General features: G+C 45.8%; 2 protein-coding genes across 2 annotated transcripts; one reads left to right on the top strand and one right to left on the bottom strand.

Moving 5' to 3' along the window:
* The first annotated feature begins 1,236 nt into the window (after window positions 1–1,236).
* On the top strand, window positions 1,237–6,211 carry LOC124007162 (mesenteric estrogen-dependent adipogenesis protein-like). The gene is made up of 5 exons (XM_046317513.1): window positions 1,237–1,511; window positions 1,640–1,773; window positions 2,320–2,435; window positions 2,617–2,787; window positions 4,703–6,211. Exons 1-5 carry the CDS (start codon window positions 1,315–1,317, stop codon window positions 4,721–4,723), a joined length of 639 nt encoding a protein of 212 aa, XP_046173469.1. The 5' UTR covers window positions 1,237–1,314; the 3' UTR covers window positions 4,724–6,211.
* Window positions 6,148–17,320, bottom strand: LOC124007163 (arachidonate 5-lipoxygenase-activating protein-like). Its single transcript, XM_046317514.1, has 5 exons — window positions 16,508–17,320; window positions 15,762–15,840; window positions 6,900–6,970; window positions 6,735–6,816; window positions 6,148–6,636 (listed from the first exon to the last, which is right to left on the bottom strand). The coding sequence occupies exons 1-5, from the start codon at window positions 16,575–16,577 to the stop codon at window positions 6,474–6,476; spliced, it is 465 nt and encodes a 154-aa protein (XP_046173470.1). The 5' UTR covers window positions 16,578–17,320; the 3' UTR covers window positions 6,148–6,473.
* Between the last annotated feature and the right edge of the window lie 2,363 nt (window positions 17,321–19,683).

Genomic DNA, 19,683 nt, shown 5'->3' with positions numbered 1-19,683 from the left:
TCTGCAGCCAATCACAGCCAGCCGCCAGAAAGAAGCAAATGTAACCACAGGACATGTGACAGAGTTGATGGACACCCTGTGCTCATCAACGGACAGAAAGTTCCACAGAATGGAATATAATCACGTGCTGTTCAGAAACTGCACTTGACTAAGAAGTTAGCCTTCAGTGATGCCAGAGCGAATGATGAGGCTCTTCAAAGAATAACCTCAGCAGCAGGGAGGGACAGCCCCAGCAGTCAGATGTCTCGGGCACCAGGGCAACATGAAGAAGAGGGATCAGATGGAGCAGAAGCACCAGCAGTAGTGCCACAAACATCTCCTGTTTGGATGCTGTTTGATGAGAGAGCAACTGGGGATGCAGCACAAAGGAATCCCTCAGCAGATGCCATAATGGAGGTCCGATCCTATTTGGAGGTGCAACTCTATGATCTGCAGATTCTCTGGGCTGGTGGAAGAACAAGGCCTCTGTCTCCCCACGGCTTACTAAAGTCATGACGGGGAGACTGCCAAGTGGCAGATGAACAAACCAGTGATGGGCGTTCCGGCTCTTGTCAGTGAGCAGGTTTGTTCGGCTCACCAAAAAGAGCCGGCTCTTTTGGCTCCCAAACGGCTCTGAGAGGGTCTTCTCGAAAACGGGACAAATAATTACTGAGAGAAGAAACCGCATCAGCCGAAAGTGAGGCAGCTTGCATTTCTGAATGCAAATCTCTCAAAAAAGCAAAATATAGTCAGCATTTCTGTGTGCTGCTGGTTATAACATGGCAATCAAGAAGAGAGAGAAATGAGGGACCAGTTTAATGTTTTAAGTGGGATGCTGCAGTTTTGCACGTTAATTATTTTTCTTTGATAAGGTGCAATATTCTATTATCATGTTGTTCAGATTGTATTTGTTTTGAATTGTTAGATTGATATGCACTTTGTTTATATACATTAAATGTTATACTTTAAATGCAAATGTTTAATAGCATTATTTTACATAACAAACCAATGCATTTCAAAATACATTGTGGTTAGGGTAGAGTATGATTTCATTTAATCATTTAATTAGAATTATTTTAACACCAATCATAGTCAAAACTATCGCAAACTTTATGACTTGAAAAAATACAAAACATATTTTTTTTAAAGAGCCGTTTGGGAGTCAAAAGAGCCTGCTCTTTTTGGTGAGCTTGAGCCAAATGAACCGGCTCACTGAAATGATCCGGAACGCCCATCTGGGGTTACAAGACCTTTATTTCCTCATCACGTGATCTGGAATCGCAGCAGAAAAACAGATATTGCTCGAGACAGAAAACTCCACATAACTCCAAAGACATGACGATCACAGACGTCTCCCGTTGTACGATGGAAGTTATAGAAGTTGAGGAATTCTTGCGGAACCCTCCGCCCGGTTTCACCGTAGAAGCTGGCTACCGATTCGTGAAAAGCGATCCTGAAAACTGCTGCGTGTTCATCGATGACTTCGAGTTATCCAGAGGAGGAAAAGTAGTCTTCCAACACTCGCAGGGAAAGTAAGGAATATGTTCATTTTAAAAGTTTGATACATTAGTCAGCCTTGAAAATATAATTAATTCAGCTGAGCATCATCAACTTCTTAACTAGTAATCGAAAATGTATCCAACAATTTATTTTCTTTCAGGAAAATCACAGTGCGCAATTTGGGAGATTACACTCGCTTCAGGAAGAACCTAACCTCAAAAAAGATATATATACTGGTGTCTGCATGTGAAAGTAAACCATCGACAGATAAGAAAGCTCCCAAAAACAGAAGAGGTACAACGTTTCACTGTTCTATCTATAATGGTCCTGTAGGCTGCAGCAGGCACGGAGTGCTCTGCGCTGTCGTCCATGGTTTTCATAAATGACTTTTCATAACGTTACTCTTTACTGCATCAAATACCAGATTGCATAGGTACAGGAGTAAATGTTAGCCCGATACAGTATATGTGTGTTGGTGGATATCAGCAGTACATCTTAACCATGCAGTGAAACAACAACGTTATTTATGTATTTTTAACCTGGGCTGGCCCTTCCATATGGAGGTTATAATGAGTCACTCCCTGCTTCCCAAATTGTACCTTATTCCCTATATAGTACACTACTGTTGGCCAGGGCTATGGCCAATATATTGTACTATAAAGGGAATATGGTGCTATTTGGGACGTAACTGTGGTTTTTGACCGGTTGCAGGCGGTGCAGAGTGACCTTTTTTAAGTGTGACTCACAGCCTAACTTAACACAGTGGCCTTCACAGGACTGACTGGCTCTTTCTGATGCTCTTTCTCTCTGACTCTCTCTCCTTTTCTCCCTCCCCCCCAGTGCTCCAGCAGTATGTGGTGTCCATTGATGGCCGTAACCCTCTGATCAAGTGGGAGATTGAGAGAGGCCTGGACAGGACTATCTCCTCTGTGGCTGGGGAGAGCTACAGGGTCGACGTGAGTTTGTCATTTTTTTTGTTATAAAAATAACATTTAAATAGTGATTCTTAGATAACAAGCTTCTTTTCTTTACGCAGCCACCTCTCAAGATGTTGACATTGAAAATGGCATATTCATATCTATTATAACTTTATGTAAAGTTGAAATGCATTTTCCCCTCTGCTTTTTTTGTTTTCAGATTGACCTGTGTGATGCGTTGCGTGGCTGGGCAGGGGAGAGTTTCTGTCTCCTAGGCAACAGAGAGAAGGTCACACCCGTGTGGAAGGATACCTGCTTCACCCTGAAATATTACTCGGATGCCCTCTTCGACTTCCCACACTGGCTCGGGTTCAGTAAACGCCATTTCAAGGTCAAATACAATAAATGAATAAGGACTATTTATTTATGAATGTATCTGGAACGTTCCTCTTAGCTTATTGATGTATATTCTCTACTGCGGACAGTTTACTGCTGAATAATCTGTGTTTCTCTGAGTCTTACTTGTGGCCATCAAAGGGTGCGTCACAATAATATCTCTGTCCTCCTGAAGTGTGCACTTGTTCACATCTTCCCACCAATCTAAAAGCATTGAGATATGGTGGACACTTCCACCAGCCCATTGCTCCGCAATATTTATTTTATACTGGTCATTTTCTTTCAAATCAGTGAAGGGAATAGATCCACTCTGGGAGGAAGGAGGTGATTGGGCAATAGCTAGGGTGTCCACTCTGGGAGGAAGGAGATGATTGGGCCATAGCTAGGGTGTCCACTCTGGGAGGAAGGAGATGATTGGGCCATAGCTAGGGTGTCCACTCTGGGAGGAAGGAGATGATTGGGCCATAGCTAGGGTGTCCACTCTGGGAGGAAGGAGATGATTGGGCCATAGCTGGGGTGTCCACTCTGGGAGGAAGGAGATGATTGGGCCATAGCTAGGGTGTCCACTCTGGGAGGAAGGAGATGATTGGGCCCTAGCTAGGGTGTCCACTCTGGGAGGAAGGAGATGATTGGGCCATAGCTAGGGTGTCCACTCTGGGAGGAAGGAGATGATTGGGCCATAGCTAGGGTGTCCACTCTGGGAGGAAGGAGATGATTGGGCCATAGCTAGGGTGTCCACTCTGGGAGGAAGGAGATGATTGGGCCATAGCTAGGGTGTCCACTCTGGGAGGAAGGAGATGATTGGGCCATAGCTAGGGTGTCCACTCTGGGAGGAAGGAGGTGATTGGGCCATAGCTAGGGTGACCACTCTGGGAGGAAGGAGGTGATTGGGTCATAGCTAGGGTGTCCACTCTGGGAGGAAGGAGATGATTGGGCAATAGCTAGGGTGTCCATTCTGGGAGGAAGGAGATGATTGGGCCATAGCTAGGGTGTCCATTCTGGGAGGAAGGAGATGATTGGGCCATAGCTAGGGTGTCCACTCTGGGAGGAAGGAGGTGGTTGGGCCATAGCTGGGGTGTCCACTCTGGGAGGAAGGAGATGATTGGGCCATAGCTAGGGTGTCCACTCTGGGAGGAAGGAGATGATTGGGCCATAGCTAGGGTGTCCACTCTGGGAGGAAGGAGATGATTGGGCCATAGCTAGGGTGTCCACTCTGGGAGGAAGGAGATGATTGGGCCATAGCTAGGGTGTCCACTCTGGGAGGAAGGAGATGATTGGGCCATAGCTAGGGTGTCCACTCTGGGAGGAAGGAGATGATTGGGCCCTAGCTAGGGTGTCCACTCTGGGAGGAAGGAGATGATTGGGCCATAGCTAGGGTGTCCACTCTGGGAGGAAGGAGATGATTGGGCCATAGCTAGGGTGTCCACTCTGGGAGGAAGGAGATGATTGGGCCATAGCTAGGGTGTCCACTCTGGGAGGAAGGAGATGATTGGGCCATAGCTAGGGTGTCCACTCTGGGAGGAAGGAGATGATTGGGCCATAGCTAGGGTGTCCACTCTGGGAGGAAGGAGGTGATTGGGCCATAGCTAGGGTGACCACTCTGGGAGGAAGGAGGTGATTGGGCCATAGCTAGGGTGACCACTCTGGGAGGAAGGAGGTGATTGGGTCATAGCTAGGGTGTCCACTCTGGGAGGAAGGAGATGATTGGGCCATAGCTAGGGTGTCCACTCTGGGAGGAAGGAGGTGATTGGGCCATAGTTAGGGTGTCCACTCTGTAAGGAAGGAGGTGGGCCATAGCTGGGGTGTCCACTCTGGGAGGGAGGAAGGAGATGGGCCATAGCTAGGGTGTCCACTCTGGGAGGAAGTAAAACCAACACATGTTTATTTACTTTGTGATTTCTTCCCTGTAGATCTCCTACCATGGAAGATGAGACCTCAGCAAGAATCAATAATTACTATTTGATGGGCAAGAAGACTGGACATGGGCCAAATATGATCTATTATATTGACAAGGTAGCCGAGTGACCACTCCTTAACAATGGAAATGCATGTCCTCAATGCTTGAATGCAACTGAGGTCAGGTGGGACCATACTAGCCAATGAGAGGGCAGATATGTGTGTGAACAACAGGCACAACCAAGTCATTTTTCGCAAAGCTGTCGGAATGCCACCTGCATCCACTTATATCAGTACATTTGAAACAGTCTAAAAATTACAAACTTCTATTGAAATCAAATTAGCCCCATGTATTTCTACACTCATAGACCTCCATACAAAAAGGGTCTTATCTCACACGGACATATTTAGGGCGGTAAAATCCTCTCGCTTCGCCTCTTCCAAGGCCCATGTTTCAGTGGACAGCGACACCTGTCAGTTGAAGTGAGAAGCTGGGATACCTTCTGCCTGCTTATGCAGGATTCCACCACTGGGAGGAGCTGTTTATCTGTAGACTGGATCATCTCGTTTAGTGTAAGACATGGATGGTCAGTTCAATGCTGCTGCTTTGGGTTGAGAATTTAACCCTCGGCTGCACTGTTATGTCACTGGGAAGATGGAGTGAGCCAGTCGGCAAGAAAGTATTGAAAGAACAGGGCCTTCAGGAAGTATTCACACCCCTTGACTTTTTCTATATTTTGTTGTGTTACAGCCTGAATTTAAAATGGATTAAATTGAGTATTTGTTACTGACCTACACACAATACCCCATAATGACAAAGTGGAAGGATGTTTTTAGACAATAAAAAAAAAAACATTAATTAAAAAAAATAGTTTTAAGTATTCAACCTCTTATGGCAAGTCCTAAATAAGTTCAGAAGTAAACAATCCACATAATAAGTTTACATGGATTCACTGTGTACAATGATGGTGTTTAACATGACTTTTGAATGACTACCTCATCTCTCTACCCAACACACAATTCTCTGTAATATCCCTCAGTTGAGCAGTGAATTTTAAAAAGAATAATGGGCAAATGTTGCCCATTTGCCCATCACATCAGGCGACGTGATTTCTAGAACACCAGGCGACGTGATTTCTAGAACACCAGGCGACGTGATTTCTAGAACATCAGGCGACGTGATTTCTAGAACATCAGGCGATGTGATTTCTAGAACATCAGGCGACGTGATTTCTAGAACATCAGGCGACGTGATTTCTAGAACATCAGGCGACGTGATTTCTAGAACATCAGGCGACGTGATTTCTAGAACATTTGAATGTAGATGTTGAGATGTTGTATGCTCTTCAGATGAAGGGTCACCTTGGACGGACTTTAGAAACTGTTCAAATGTCATTTAGAGGGATAGCTGTGGCATATCAACATATTTTATACATTTTCAATAGAATTCAATACTATGTAGCTGTTGTGTTTTTATTTCCCAGACAAAAATATTTTAAAAATAAAGAATATAAAACATGAAATGATTGAGCACAGAAGTGGATAATTGCACCACATTGAATCACCCATCACATCACCACACTTGCTACCCTTGCACTGTGCAAATACACACAGACACAAAACAGACTTTATAGTCACTTTCCGTAGTACCTCAACACAGACACAAAACAGACTTTATAGTCACTTTCCGTAGTACCTCAACACAGACACAAAACAGACTTTATAGTCACTTTCCGTAGTACCTCAACACAGACACAAAACAGACTTTATAGTAACTGCTGTAGTTCAGGGAATGAGGAGTAGAGCAGAGGCTGCGTTGGTGATCGTTTCCATGGTGTCTTTATAGTCGTTGCCGAAGTAACGCACCAGCAGGAAGTTGAAGATACCCACAATGCACATCAAGATGAGGAAGGCCAGGACGCGTTTCCCAAACAGGAACCCTGGAGTGCTGTCAGACAGAAACACAGTTGATTAGTCACACACACATACAAAACAGCAGTCAGTTACAAATACATACTTTACACACACACACACACACACTCTCACCTCTGAGATGTCTGACCCATGTACCCGACAAAGTACTTCTGCCTGGCCACCAGGTAGATGATCCCTGCGAAGGCAGCAGGAGCTGAACACACCAAGATCACAGACAGTGTTAGCTCGATGAAAAGAGAGACTGGGGAATGTTACAGTATCTGTGTGATGATTTACCTTGGTTAAGGCAGAGCCCAGCACACCACATCACTGCTAGGAAGGTAGGGTAGGAATCCATACAGTTACGACTGTGGAGACAGACAAGAGAAACACATGATGAAAACCCCAGTTAGGCCTAGATTCAATCAGATCAAGGGTTAACCGGCGCTAGGAGACACATGCATAGCAGTGTGTTTTGGCGATGTTGGAGGTGTCACTACAGTCCCTGGTTCAAATCCAGGCTGTATCACTATCCGGCCATGATTGGGAGTCCCATAGAGCGGGGCACAATTGGCTGAGCGTTGGCCGGGGTAGGCCATCATTGTAAATAAGAATTTGTTCTTAACTGAATTGACAAGTTATTTAAAGGTTAAAAAGTAAAATTCCACACTTGCCCGACTCGTGTTAGAAGTTCAGAGCGAGAAAGTGTAGGCTATACAGAAATAATTACGCTCCAACTGAAAAATCATTCAATTAAATAATGATTTCTAGCATCTTAATGGAGGTGTAGATTACAGTTTACATGGGATTTCTGTTGATGTGACTCAGCATAGCCAATGGCAATGCCCGCTTTAGGTATAATTTACATTTTAGTCCTTTAGCAGAGGCTCTTAACCAGATAATAGTTATATTTAAGACAGGAGTCAACCCAACATTCTGACATGTTATTAACAAATAAATACATGATTACATCCCTCACTTCCCCCAGACAACCCCACCCCCAAATGTGTGCGTGCCCGTGCGGTGTGCGTGCCCGTGCGGTGTGCGTGCCCGTGCGGTGTGCGTGCCCGTGCGGTGTGCGTGCCCGTGCGGTGTGCGTGCCCGTGCGGTGTGCGTGTGCGTGTGTGTGCGGTGTGTGTGAATGCTGGTGTTGCAAATACCCCAATCTACCCAACCGAGTCCACACGGAAGCCACTTGTGGCTTCGACAGCTCTACCTAAGTTCCACCGCTATGTGGATGTTGGCTAATGCAGATCTGATTGAAATAGAGCCCTTAGGCTTAGACAGTTTGATGCTGAAATTACAGTGAATACAAACACACACTGAGACTCGACTCGTATGAGGTGTTCGGCTTCTAATCCATACAGTGGAAACTCAGCATTACAGCGCGATTGACATGTAAAGGCAATGTTCTTGCTTTAGCGGAGACTACATATGTCGGCTCAATCGGAAATGGCTATTGCAATAAAAACACCACCTCTTCCTGAAAATACAAAAATATGGTTCCTGTGTGACAGCGCAGCCACACAGCAACTTCCTGAACTGTTTTTTATTGTGAAATGTTTCACTTTGTGTGTGTGTGTGTGTGTGTGTGTGTGTGTGTGTGTGTGTGTGTGTGTGTGTGTGTGTGTGTGTGTGTGTGTGTGTGTGTGTGTGTGTGTGTGTGTGTGCGTGTGTGTGTGTGTGTTTCTTCACACGCAATGTCAGCCTAACCATCTTAACTTAGTCTTCTCTACAGAGAAGTTGCATTAGTCATATGTACGAGATATGCATGATAGACATCGTCCAATGAAATGCTTACAGGCAGGTTATTTCTGGACAATGCAACAAGGTGAGGAGCAGAGAAAGGGTGTGGGTCCACTGCTTCATTTTGTAATACAGGAAGTACCTCATCGCAACAACAATGGTCCTCCAATGAAACAACAGTCCTGATCCTCTGTTCCTTCATGTCTTTATCTACGTTATTCCTTTTTTTGACCAGAATATTTGAAGGAAAGGAGACAAGGAGAGGAAGACACTTCATACTATTGAGATGCACCCTGTGGGCCGATTTCCTGGTCTGAGATTACAATGAGGCTGTTTCCATTGAGTGTCCAGGACTAGGTTTAACATCTGTACAGGAACCCATTAGAGTCTAACCTCCCCTACAGACCCAGGGCAGTTCCACACAGTAAGCAGTCTAACCTCCCATACAGACCCCAGGGCAGTTCCACACAGTAAGCAGTCTAACCTCCCCTACAGACCCCAGGGCAGTTCCACACAGTAAGCAGAGTCTAACCTCCCCTACAGACCCCAGGGCAGTTCCACACAGTAAGCAGTCTAACCTCCCCTACAGACCCCAGGGCAGTTCCACACAGTAAGCAGAGTCTAACCTCCCCTACAGACCCCAGGGCAGTTCCACACAGTAAGCAGTCTAACCTCCCCTAAAGACCCCAGGGCAGTTCCACACAGTAAGCAGTCTAACCTCCCCTAAAGACCCAGGGCAGTTCCACACAGTAAGCAGTCTAACCTCCCCTAAAGACCCAGGGCAGTTCCACACAGTAAGCAGTCTAACCTCCCCTACAGACCCCAGGGCAGTTCCACACAGTAAGCAGTCTAACCTCCCCTACAGACCCAGGGCAGTTCCACACAGTAAGCAGTCAAACCTCCCCTAAAGACCCCAAGGCAGTTCCACACAGTAAGCAGTCTAACCTCCCCTAAAGACCCCAGGGCAGTTCCACACAGTAAGCAGTCAAACCTCCCCTACAGACCCCAGGGCAGTTCCACACAGTAAGCAGTCTAACCTCCCCTAAAGACCCAGGGCAGTTCCACACAGTAAGCAGAGTCTAACCTCCCCTACAGACCCCAGGGCAGTTCCACACAGTAAGCAGAGTCTAACCTCCCCTACAGACCCCAGGGCAGTTCCACACAGTAAGCAGAGTCTAACCTCCCCTACAGACCCCAGGGCAGTTCCACACAGTAAGCAGAGTCTAACCTCCCCTACAGACCCCAGGGCAGTTCCACACAGTAAGCAGAGTCTAACCTCCCCTACAGACCCCAGGGCAGTTCCACATAGTAAGCAGAGTCTAACCTCCCCTACAGACCCCAGGGCAGTTCCACACAGTAAGCAGTCTAACCTCCCCTACAGACCAAGGGCAGTTCCACACAGTAAGCAGAGTCTAACCTCCCCTACAGACCCCAGGGCAGTTCCACACAGTAAGCAGAGTCTAACCTCCCCTACAGACCCCAGGGCAGTTCCACACAGTAAGCAGAGTCTAACCTCCCCTACAGACCTCAGAGCAGTTCCACACAGTAAGCAGAGTCTAACCTCCCCTACAGACCCCAAGGCAGTTCCACACAGTAAGCAGTCTAACCTCCCCTACAGACCCAGGGCAGTTCCACACAGTAAGCAGAGTCTAACCTCCCCTACAGACCCCAAGGCAGTTCCACACAGTAAGCAGTCTAACCTCCCCTAAAGACCCCAGGGCAGTTCCACACAGTAAGCAGTCTAACCTCCCCTACAGACCCCAGGGCAGTTCCACACAGTAAGCAGAGTCTAACCTCCCCTACAGACCCCAAGGCAGTTCCACACAGTAAGCAGTCTAACCTCCCCTACAGACCCAGGGCAGTTCCACACAGTAAGCAGAGTCTAACCTCCCCTACAGACCCCAAGGCAGTTCCACACAGTAAGCAGTCTAACCTCCCCTACAGACCCAGGGCAGTTCCACACAGTAAGCAGAGTCTAACCTCCCCTACAGACCCCAGGGCAGTTCCACACAGTAAGCAGAGTCTAACCTCCCCTACAGACCCCAGGGCAGTTCCACATAGTAAGCAGAGTCTAACCTCCCCTACAGACCCCAGGGCAGTTCCACACAGTAAGCAGTCTAACCTCCCCTACAGACCAAGGGCAGTTCCACACAGTAAGCAGAGTCTAACCTCCCCTACAGACCCCAGGGCAGTTCCACACAGTAAGCAGAGTCTAACCTCCCCTACAGACCCCAGGGCAGTTCCACACAGTAAGCAGAGTCTAACCTCCCCTACAGACCTCAGAGCAGTTCCACACAGTAAGCAGAGTCTAACCTCCCCTACAGACCCCAAGGCAGTTCCACACAGTAAGCAGTCTAACCTCCCCTACAGACCCAGGGCAGTTCCACACAGTAAGCAGAGTCTAACCTCCCCTACAGACCCCAAGGCAGTTCCACACAGTAAGCAGTCTAACCTCCCCTAAAGACCCCAGGGCAGTTCCACACAGTAAGCAGTCTAACCTCCCTACAGACCCCAGGGCAGTTCCACACAGTAAGCAGAGTCTAACCTCCCCTACAGACCCCAAGGCAGTTCCACACAGTAAGCAGTCTAACCTCCCCTACAGACCCAGGGCAGTTCCACACAGTAAGCAGAGTCTAACCTCCCCTACAGACCCCAAGGCAGTTCCACACAGTAAGCAGTCTAACCTCCCCTACAGACCCAGGGCAGTTCCACACAGTAAGCAGAGTCTAACCTCCCCTACAGACCCCAAGGCAGTTCCACACAGTAAGCAGTCTAACCTCCCCTAAAGACCCCAGGGCAGTTCCACACAGTAAGCAGTCTAACCTCCCCTACAGACCCCAGGGCAGTTCCACACAGTAAGCAGAGTCTAACCTCCCCTACAGACCCCAGGGCAGTTCCACACAGTAAGCAGAGTCTAACCTCCCCTACAGACCCCAAGGCAGTTCCACACAGTAAGCAGTCTAACCTCCCCTACAGACCCAGGGCAGTTCCACACAGTAAGCAGAGTCTAACCTCCCCTACAGACCCCAAGGCAGTTCCACACAGTAAGCAGTCTAACCTCCCCTAAAGACCCCAGGGCAGTTCCACACAGTAAGCAGTCTAACCTCCCCTACAGACCCCAGGGCAGTTCCACACAGTAAGCAGAGTCTAACCTCCCCTACAGACCCCAGGGCAGTTCCACACAGTAAGCAGAGTCTAACCTCCCTACAGACCCCAAGGCAGTTCCACACAGTAAGCAGTCTAACCTCCCCTACAGACCCAGGGCAGTTCCACACAGTAAGCAGAGTCTAACCTCCCCTACAGACCCCAAGGCAGTTCCACACAGTAAGCAGAGTCTAACCTCCCCTAAAGACCCCAGGGCAGTTCCACACAGTAAGCAGAGTCTAACCTCCCATAAAGACCCCAGGGCAGTTCCACACAGTAAGCAGAGTCTAACCTCCCCTAAAGACCCCAGGGCAGTTCCACACAGTAAGCAGAGTCTAACCTCCCCTAAAGACCCCAAAGCAGTTCCACACAGTAAGCAGTCTAACCTCCCCTAAAGACCCCAAGGCAGTTCCACACAGTAAGCAGAGTCTAACCTCCCCTAAAGACCCAGGGCAGTTCCACACAGTAGGCAGAGTCTAACCTCCCCTAAAGACCCCAAGGCAGTTCCACACAGTAAGCAGTCTAACCTCCCCTAAAGAACCAGAGCAGTTCCACACAGTAAGCAGTCTAACCTCCCCTACAGACCCCAGGGCAGTTCCACACAGTAGGCAGTTCCACACAGTAAGCAGTCTAATCTCCCCTACAGACCCCAGGGCAGTTCCACACAGTAGGCAGTTCCACACAGTAAGCAGTCTAATCTCCCCTACAGACCCCAGGGCAGTTCCACACAGTAAGCAGTCTAACCTCCCCTAAAGACCCCAGGGCAGTTCCACACAGTAAGCAGTCTAACCTCCCCTAAAGACCCAGGGCAGTTCCACACAGTAAGCAGAGTCTAACCTCCCCTACAGACCCAGGGCAGTGCCACACAGTAAGCAGAGTCTAACCTCCCCTAAAGACCCCAAGGCAGTGCCACACAGTAAGCAGTCTAACCTCCCCTAAAGACCCAGGGCAGTTCCACACAGTAAGCAGAGTCTAACCTCCCCTAAAGACCCCAGGGCAGTTCCACATAGTAGGCAGTTCCACACAGTAAGCAGTCTAACCTCCCCTAAAGACCCCAGGGCAGTTCCACATAGTAGGCAGTTCCACACAGTAAGCAGTCTAACCTCCCCTAAAGACCCCAGGGCAGTTCCACACAGTAGGCAGTTCCACACAGTAAGCAGTCTAACCTCCCCTAAAGACCCCAGGGCAGTTCCACACAGTAGGCAGTTCCACACAGTAAGACAGTTCTAACTAACTCCCCTAAAGACCCCAGGGCAGTTCCACATAGTAGGCAGTTCCACACAGTAAGCAGTCTAACCTCCCCTAAAGACCCCAGGGCAGTTCCACACAGTAGGCAGTTCCACACAGTAAGCAGTCTAACCTCCCCTACAGACCCAGGGCAGTTCCACACAGTAAGCAGTCTAACCTCCCCTAAAGACCCCAGGGCAGTTCCACACAGTAGGCAGTTCCACACAGTAAGCAGTCTAACCTCCCCTAAAGACCCCAGGGCAGTTCCACATAGTAGGCAGTTCCACACAGTAAGCAGTCTAACCTCCCCTAAAGACCCCAGGGCAGTTCCACACAGTAGGCAGTTCCACACAGTAAGCAGTCTAACCTCCCCTACAGACCCAGGCCAGTTCCACACAGTAAGCAGTCTAACCTCCCCTACAGACCCCAGGGCAGTTCCACACAGTAGGCAGTTCCACACAGTAAGCAGTCTAACCTCCCCTACAGACCCAGGGCAGTTCCACACAGTAAGCAGTCTAACCTCCCCTACAGACCCAGGGCAGTTCCACACAGTAAGCAGTCTAACCTCCCCTACAGACCCCAGGGCAGTTCCACACAGTAAGCAGTCTAACCTCCCCTAAAGACCCCAGGGCAGTTCCACACAGTAAGCAGTCTAACCTCCCCTACAGACCCCAGGGCAGTTCCACACAGTAAGCAGTCTAACCTCCCCTAAAGACCCCAGGGCAGTTCCACACAGTAAGCAGTCTAACCTCCCCTAAAGACCCAGGGCAGTTCCACACAGTAAGCAGTCTAATCTCCCCTACAGACCCAGGGCAGATCCACACAGTAAGCAGAGTCTACACCCTATTCCCTACACCCTATTCCCTATATATCACACTACTGTATGGGCCCTGGTCAACAGTTACGCACTATAAATATAAAATAGGGTGCTATAACCTGGTTGGAGTTTGAGGAAACTCCATGTGATGGTTAGTAATGTTAAGAGAGATGGAAATCACATGTAAAAGGTGACCAGATGGAAGAGAGAGAGGAGACATGGGATATGCAAAACCCTTCTCCCATTGGCAACGCAACTAATGTGTACAGAAACACACACAGTCTTGTGTGGGTTACAGCATGGCTATTATTAGGTTATGGCTTGATACACGGGGATAGTAGCATTTATGTAAATGAAATAAGCATTAGAGAAATGATAACCAGCAGTTAAACTTCTGTAGCTCAGTTGGTAGAGCATGGCGCTTGTAACGCCAGGGTAGTGGGTTCGGTTCCCGGGACCACCCATACGTAGAATGTATGCACACATGACTGTAAGTCGCTTTGGACAAAAGCGTCTGCTAAATGGCATATTATTTTTATTTATTTATTATTAAACACTGTTAAAATGGTACATCCTTGTTTGGGTTGTGTGTAACGGTTTTCCTCCTCTTCTGAGGAGGAGGAGTAGGGTTGTGTGTAACGGTTTTCCTCCTCTTCTGAGGAGGAGGAGTAGGGTTGTGTGTAACGGTTTTCCTCCTCTTCTGAGGAGGAGGAGTAGGGATGATCGGACCAATATGCAGCGTGGTGAGTGTTCGTCGTTTTAATCCATATCACTGAACACTAAAAATAAAAAAGTAAACAACAAAAGAACAACCGAAACAGTTCCGTCTGGTAAACTACATACAAAGACAGAAAACAACTACCCACAAATCATAGTGGGAAAACAGGCTGCCTAAGTATGGTTCTCAATCAGAGACAACGATAAACAGCTGCCTCTGATTGGGAACCATACCAGGCCAAACACAGAAATACACAAATATAGAACAACATGTAGAATACCCACCCCAACTCACGCCCTGACCAAACTAAAATAGAGACATAAAAAAGGAACTAAGGTCAGGACGTGACATTCTGAATACACAGGGAAAGAATATAATTGTACATTATGTGTGTGTGTTTTATATTTATTTATTTAATTTAATCTTTATTTAACCAGGTAGGCTAGTTGAGAACACCTTTATTTAACCAGGTAGGCTAGTTGAGAACACCTTTATTTAACCAGGTAGGCTAGTTGAGAACACCTTTATTTAACCAGGTAGGCTAGTTGAGAACACCTTTATTTAAGCAGGTAGGCCAGTTGAGAACAAGTTCTCATTTACAACTGCGACCTGGCCAAGATAAAGCAAAGCAGTGTGACCAAAAACAACAACACAGAGTTACACATAAACAAACGTTGAGTCAATAACACACAAGAAAGGAAAAATATATGTACAGTGTGTGCAAATGTAGAAGAGTAGGGAGGTAGACAAAAAATAGGCACTAGAGGCGAAAATAATTACAATTTATAATTAATACTGGAGTGATAGATGTGCAGATGATGATGTGCAGGTAGAGATACTGGGGTGCAAAAGAGCGAGAGGGTAAGTAATAATAGCATGCTACAGATGGGTGTTGCTATGGTGACCAGTGAGCTGAGATAACGAGGGGCTTTACCTAGCAAAGACTTATAGATGACCTGGAGCCAGTGGGTTTGGCGACGGATATGTAGTGAGGGCCATCCAACGAGAGCATACAGGTCGTAGTGGTGGGTAGTATATGGGGCTTTGGTGATAAAACGGATGACACTGTGATAGACTGCATCCAGTTTGCTGAGTAGAGTGTTGGAGGCTATTTTGTAATTGACATCGCCGAAGTCGAGGATCGGTAGGATGGTCAGTTTTACGAGGGTATGTTAGGCGGCATGATTGAAGGAGGCTTTGTTGCGAAATAGGAAGCCGATTCTAGATTTCATTTTGGATTGGAGATGCTTAATGTGACTCTGGAAGGAGAGTTTACAGTCTAACCAGACACCTAGGTATTTGTAGTTGTCCACACATTCTCGGTCAGAACCGTCCAGAGCAGAGATGCTAGTCGGGCGGGAGGGTGCAGGCAGCAAACGGTTGAAGAGCATGCACTTCGTTTTACTGGCATTTAAAAGCAATATTTTCATTCCAGGATTTGGTTTAATGTGTGTCTGGGAAAAATGGTGTGTGTGTGTGTGGGTGTGCGTGTGTGTAAGTTACTTACTTGGCGCAGGACACTCTCTCAAAAGCAGTTTTGTTGTTGTGCTCTTTACCCTCCCTCTCTACCTTTGTTGCAAAGAAAGCTGGAAATAACACGACAGATAAAACACCAACAGTTCAGAAATGTATTTTATCGTCGATCAGAGAAGTGAAGAAAAAGACTTGGTTATCAAGTGATATAACAGTCATTTAAAAGTAAGGCATAGTATTCAATTCAAAGCATCAAACGAGAGGTTAAATGATAAATACATTTTACAGTATGAAAAACAAAGAACACCACTACTAATATCTGTAATAAATCACATAGTAAGCTACTTTACAATGTGAGTAAATCCTCCACAGGTCACCATTTATAAAGATATTATTTATCTCAATGGGACTTCCTGGTTCAAACAAAAAATATATTACATTTATAGTCTCTTACCTGAGATAGGGCCGGTTTCCCAAACGCAGATTAAGCCTAGTCCTGGACTAAAAAATCGGCATTGAAAGTGATTTTTATACCAGGATTAGGTTTAATGTGTGTCTGGGGAAAAGACCCATAAAGTTACATTATTCTCTCGCTGACAATGACAATGACAATGCACTTCACCACAGTGGTCTTTTTGCCCTCCTTTCTATACACATATTATTCGTGTAAATAGGACATCCTAGTTTAAATCAAATTTTAAAAATGTAGTCAAACATGTAAAAAAAATAAAAAAAAATAATAACCTAAATAATGTATATGAAGTGTATTAATTATCTTACCATTCTGTAGAACGCTAATGAGAGTGACGATGACCAAGAGAAAGATGTGTTCCACCACTATGGACAACATGACGACTCAGAACGGAGGGACAGATAGAACAGAGGGAGGACAGGCTTATTGAATATAAGGATAGAGGAGGGACAACAGTTATAACTCTCTCTGTGTCTGTCTCACACGCACACATTCTCTCTCTCTCTCTCTCTCTCTCTCTCTCTCTCTCTCTTTGCACTTCCTGTTAGACTGTCCGTTTTTTTCTCCGTTTTTATGCAAACTATTTCTCAGACATGATTTCCTTACTGATGTGTGTGTTGGTAACGGAGCTCCCTCACCTTTCCGTCATGATTACTTCATTGTTGTTGTCATTGCGTAGTACATTCAAAAGCCCATTGATAACAAACAAAATCATACTCCCATATGGTCTAGCGGTTAGGATTCCTGGTTTTCACCCAGGCGGCCCGGGTTCGACTCCCGGTATGGGAACGAGTATTTTTCTTTACTAGTCTTCTCACCAATAAATCGTTTTATAGACGATTCAATTTACTTACATATTTTTACAATTATGCTTTTAATGCATGCATGACGTTCCAATTGGCGAGGAGTATTCTGCGTTAGTAACCGTAAAATAGTCGAGAGAACATCCAATACATCAGTCTAGCTAGTACTGACTGTTACACATGTATAATTTATGTCAATAAATTAAACAAAACATTGATTCCTCCAACTGATAAAATACCTTCTTTGATAATAATTTACATACTGTAGCTAGAAAGCGAGACACCACACTCCGTAATTCTTTCTGGTCTACTTATTTCCCTCGCCCCGCGGAGCAGGTGCCCCCAGGGCGACATATGTCACTGGCAACAACAACAAAAATGGTCGGGGCGGATGGCGCGAGCGGGAGGGGACAATAAGTAGACCAGAGCCAGCTATCAATTCAATTTAAGGGCTTTATTGTCATGGGAAACATATGTTAACATTGCCAAAGCAAGTGAAGTAGATAATAAACAAAAGTGCAATAAACAATACAAATTTACAGTAAACATTACACATACAGAATTTCCAAAAGAATAAAGACATTTCAAATGTCATATTATGTCTATTTACAGTGTTGTAACGATGTGCAAATAGGTAAAGTACAAAAGGGAAAATATATAAACATAAATATGGGTTGTATTTACAGTTGTTTGGTCTTCACTGGTTGCCCTTTTCTTGTGGCAACAGGTCACAAATCTTGCTGCTGTGATTGTACACTGCGGTATTTCACCCAGTAGATATGGGAGTTTATCAAAATTGTGTTTATTTTTGAATTCTTTGTGGGTCTGTGTAATCTGAAGGAAATATGTCTATAATTTGGCAGGTTAGGAAGTACAGCTCAGTTTCCACCTCATTTTTGTGGGCAGTGAGCACATAGCCTGTCTTCTCTTGAGAGCCATGTCTGCCTACGGCGGCATTTCTCAATAGCAAGTCTATGCTCACTGAGTCTGTACATAGTCAAAGCTTTCCTTAATATTGGGTCAGTCACAGTGGTCAGGTATTCTGCCACTGTGTACTCTCTGTTTAGGGAAAAATAGCATTCTAGTTTGCTCTGTTTTTTTGTAAATTATTTTCAATGTGTCAAGTAATTATCTTTTTGTTTTCTCATGATTTGGTTGTGTCTAATTGTGTTGCTGCTCTGTGGGGTCTGTTTGTGTTTGTGAACAGAGCCTCAGGACCAGCTTGCTTAGGGGACTCTTCTCCAGGTTCATCTCTCTGCGATGGCTTTGATATGGAAGGTTTGGGAATCGCTTCCTCTTAGATGGTTGTAGAATTTAACAGATCATTTCTGGATTTTCATCATTAGCGGGCATCAGCCTAATTCTGCTCTGCATGCATTATTTGGTGTTTTACGTTGTACACAGGGGATATTTTTGCAGAATTCTACATGCAGTCTCAATTTGAAGTTTATCCCATTTTGTGAATTCTTGGTTAGTATGTATAGTTTTTTTGTGTGCTCTAGGGCAACGGTGTCTAGATGGAATATGTATTTGTGGTCCTGGCGAATGGACATTTTTTGGAACACCATTATTTTTGTCTTACTGAGATTTACTGTCAGGGCCCAGAATATCTAGGTGCTGCTGTAGGCCCTCCTTGGTTGGTGACAGAAGCACCAGATCATCAGCAAACAGTAGACAGTTGACTTCAGATTCTAGTAGGGTGAGGCCGGGTGCTGCAGACTATTCTAGTGCCTTCGCCAATTCGTTGATATGTATGTTGAAGAGGGTGGGGGCTTAAGCTGCATTCCTCTCTTTTTGCATGAGTATGTCAGATATTATGGAGGACCTGTGAGCACACGTGGGAAAAGCAGGCTCACGCGAAAGAGGTAACGCCAACTTACACATACAAGAACCTTGAAAAAAAAAAAAAGCAGGATAAACTCTTATTTATCTTCCATCTTTGGTAGAATATTGAAAAACTGAAGTTGGGTAAATGGACATGGTCTTTAGGGAGCGCATTAGCACTATAGAAGAGCCTGCTATAGTGAAGTAAAGTGTGCTATTTGTAGCGTCACTACTAGTGAAATTGTATTAAAGGTAAACAGGCGGTGGTGAAACTACTTACCAAACTATGTATATTCAGTACAATTTATCACCTTGTAATGAGACCACAACTACAAAGCTACATCACCACATTTTCTAGTAAACACTTAACACACAGCATGTACACACACACAGACATCAATTTATCACCCTGTAATGAGACCATAACTACAAAGCTACATCACCACATTTTCCTATCTTTCCCTTCATTTTAGTTTAGTAAAGTCTGTATACTTTCCTGCAGGTTGCTGATGATTCTTAGCCTGGGTATCACTACCTGTCTCTTGTGCCATCATAGCACATACCTATCTGGGACCAGGCTAGTTCATTTCTCACAACTCTCCCCAAGAACAATTTCTTCTAGTTTCTAGAAATGGTCAATATGGAGCATTTTGCCTCCTGATTGATTTGCTACAAGGAGTCAACAGTATTTTCCACTACTTACCATTCACAAATAAATAAGGAAATAGTTTGTGGGGGGGGGGGGGTAAGACCGACAAGCGTTCTGTCCAAGAGGTACAGCTACATCACACGGACTCACGCAAATATAAAAACTATTATTCGATTCTGGCTCAGACAAATACCCCCCAAAACATGTG

Source organism: Oncorhynchus gorbuscha, linkage group LG20 (assembly GCF_021184085.1).
Source record: "Oncorhynchus gorbuscha isolate QuinsamMale2020 ecotype Even-year linkage group LG20, OgorEven_v1.0, whole genome shotgun sequence".
NCBI classification, from domain to species: Eukaryota; Metazoa; Chordata; class Actinopteri; order Salmoniformes; family Salmonidae; genus Oncorhynchus; species Oncorhynchus gorbuscha.
This window is presented reverse-complemented; position numbering and strand designations above follow the sequence as displayed.

Bases quoted from the DNA above. Each gene is read 5' to 3' on its own strand.
- LOC124007162 (XM_046317513.1), top strand. From the start codon at position 1,315: ATGACGATCACAGACGTCTCCCGTTGTACGATGGAAGTTATAGAAGTT. The intron at 1,512-1,639 runs GTAAGGAATATG...ATTTTCTTTCAG, and splicing joins TTCCAACACTCGCAGGGAAA to GAAAATCACAGTGCGCAATT. The intron at 1,774-2,319 runs GTACAACGTTTC...CCTCCCCCCCAG, and splicing joins AGCTCCCAAAAACAGAAGAG to TGCTCCAGCAGTATGTGGTG.
- LOC124007163 (XM_046317514.1), bottom strand. From the start codon at position 16,577: ATGTTGTCCATAGTGGTGGAACACATCTTTCTCTTGGTCATCGTCACT. The intron at 15,841-16,507 runs GTAAGATAATTA...TGTTATTTCCAG, and splicing joins CATTAGCGTTCTACAGAATG to CTTTCTTTGCAACAAAGGTA. The intron at 6,817-6,899 runs GTAAATCATCAC...TGGTGTGTTCAG, and splicing joins TGGGCTCTGCCTTAACCAAG to CTCCTGCTGCCTTCGCAGGG.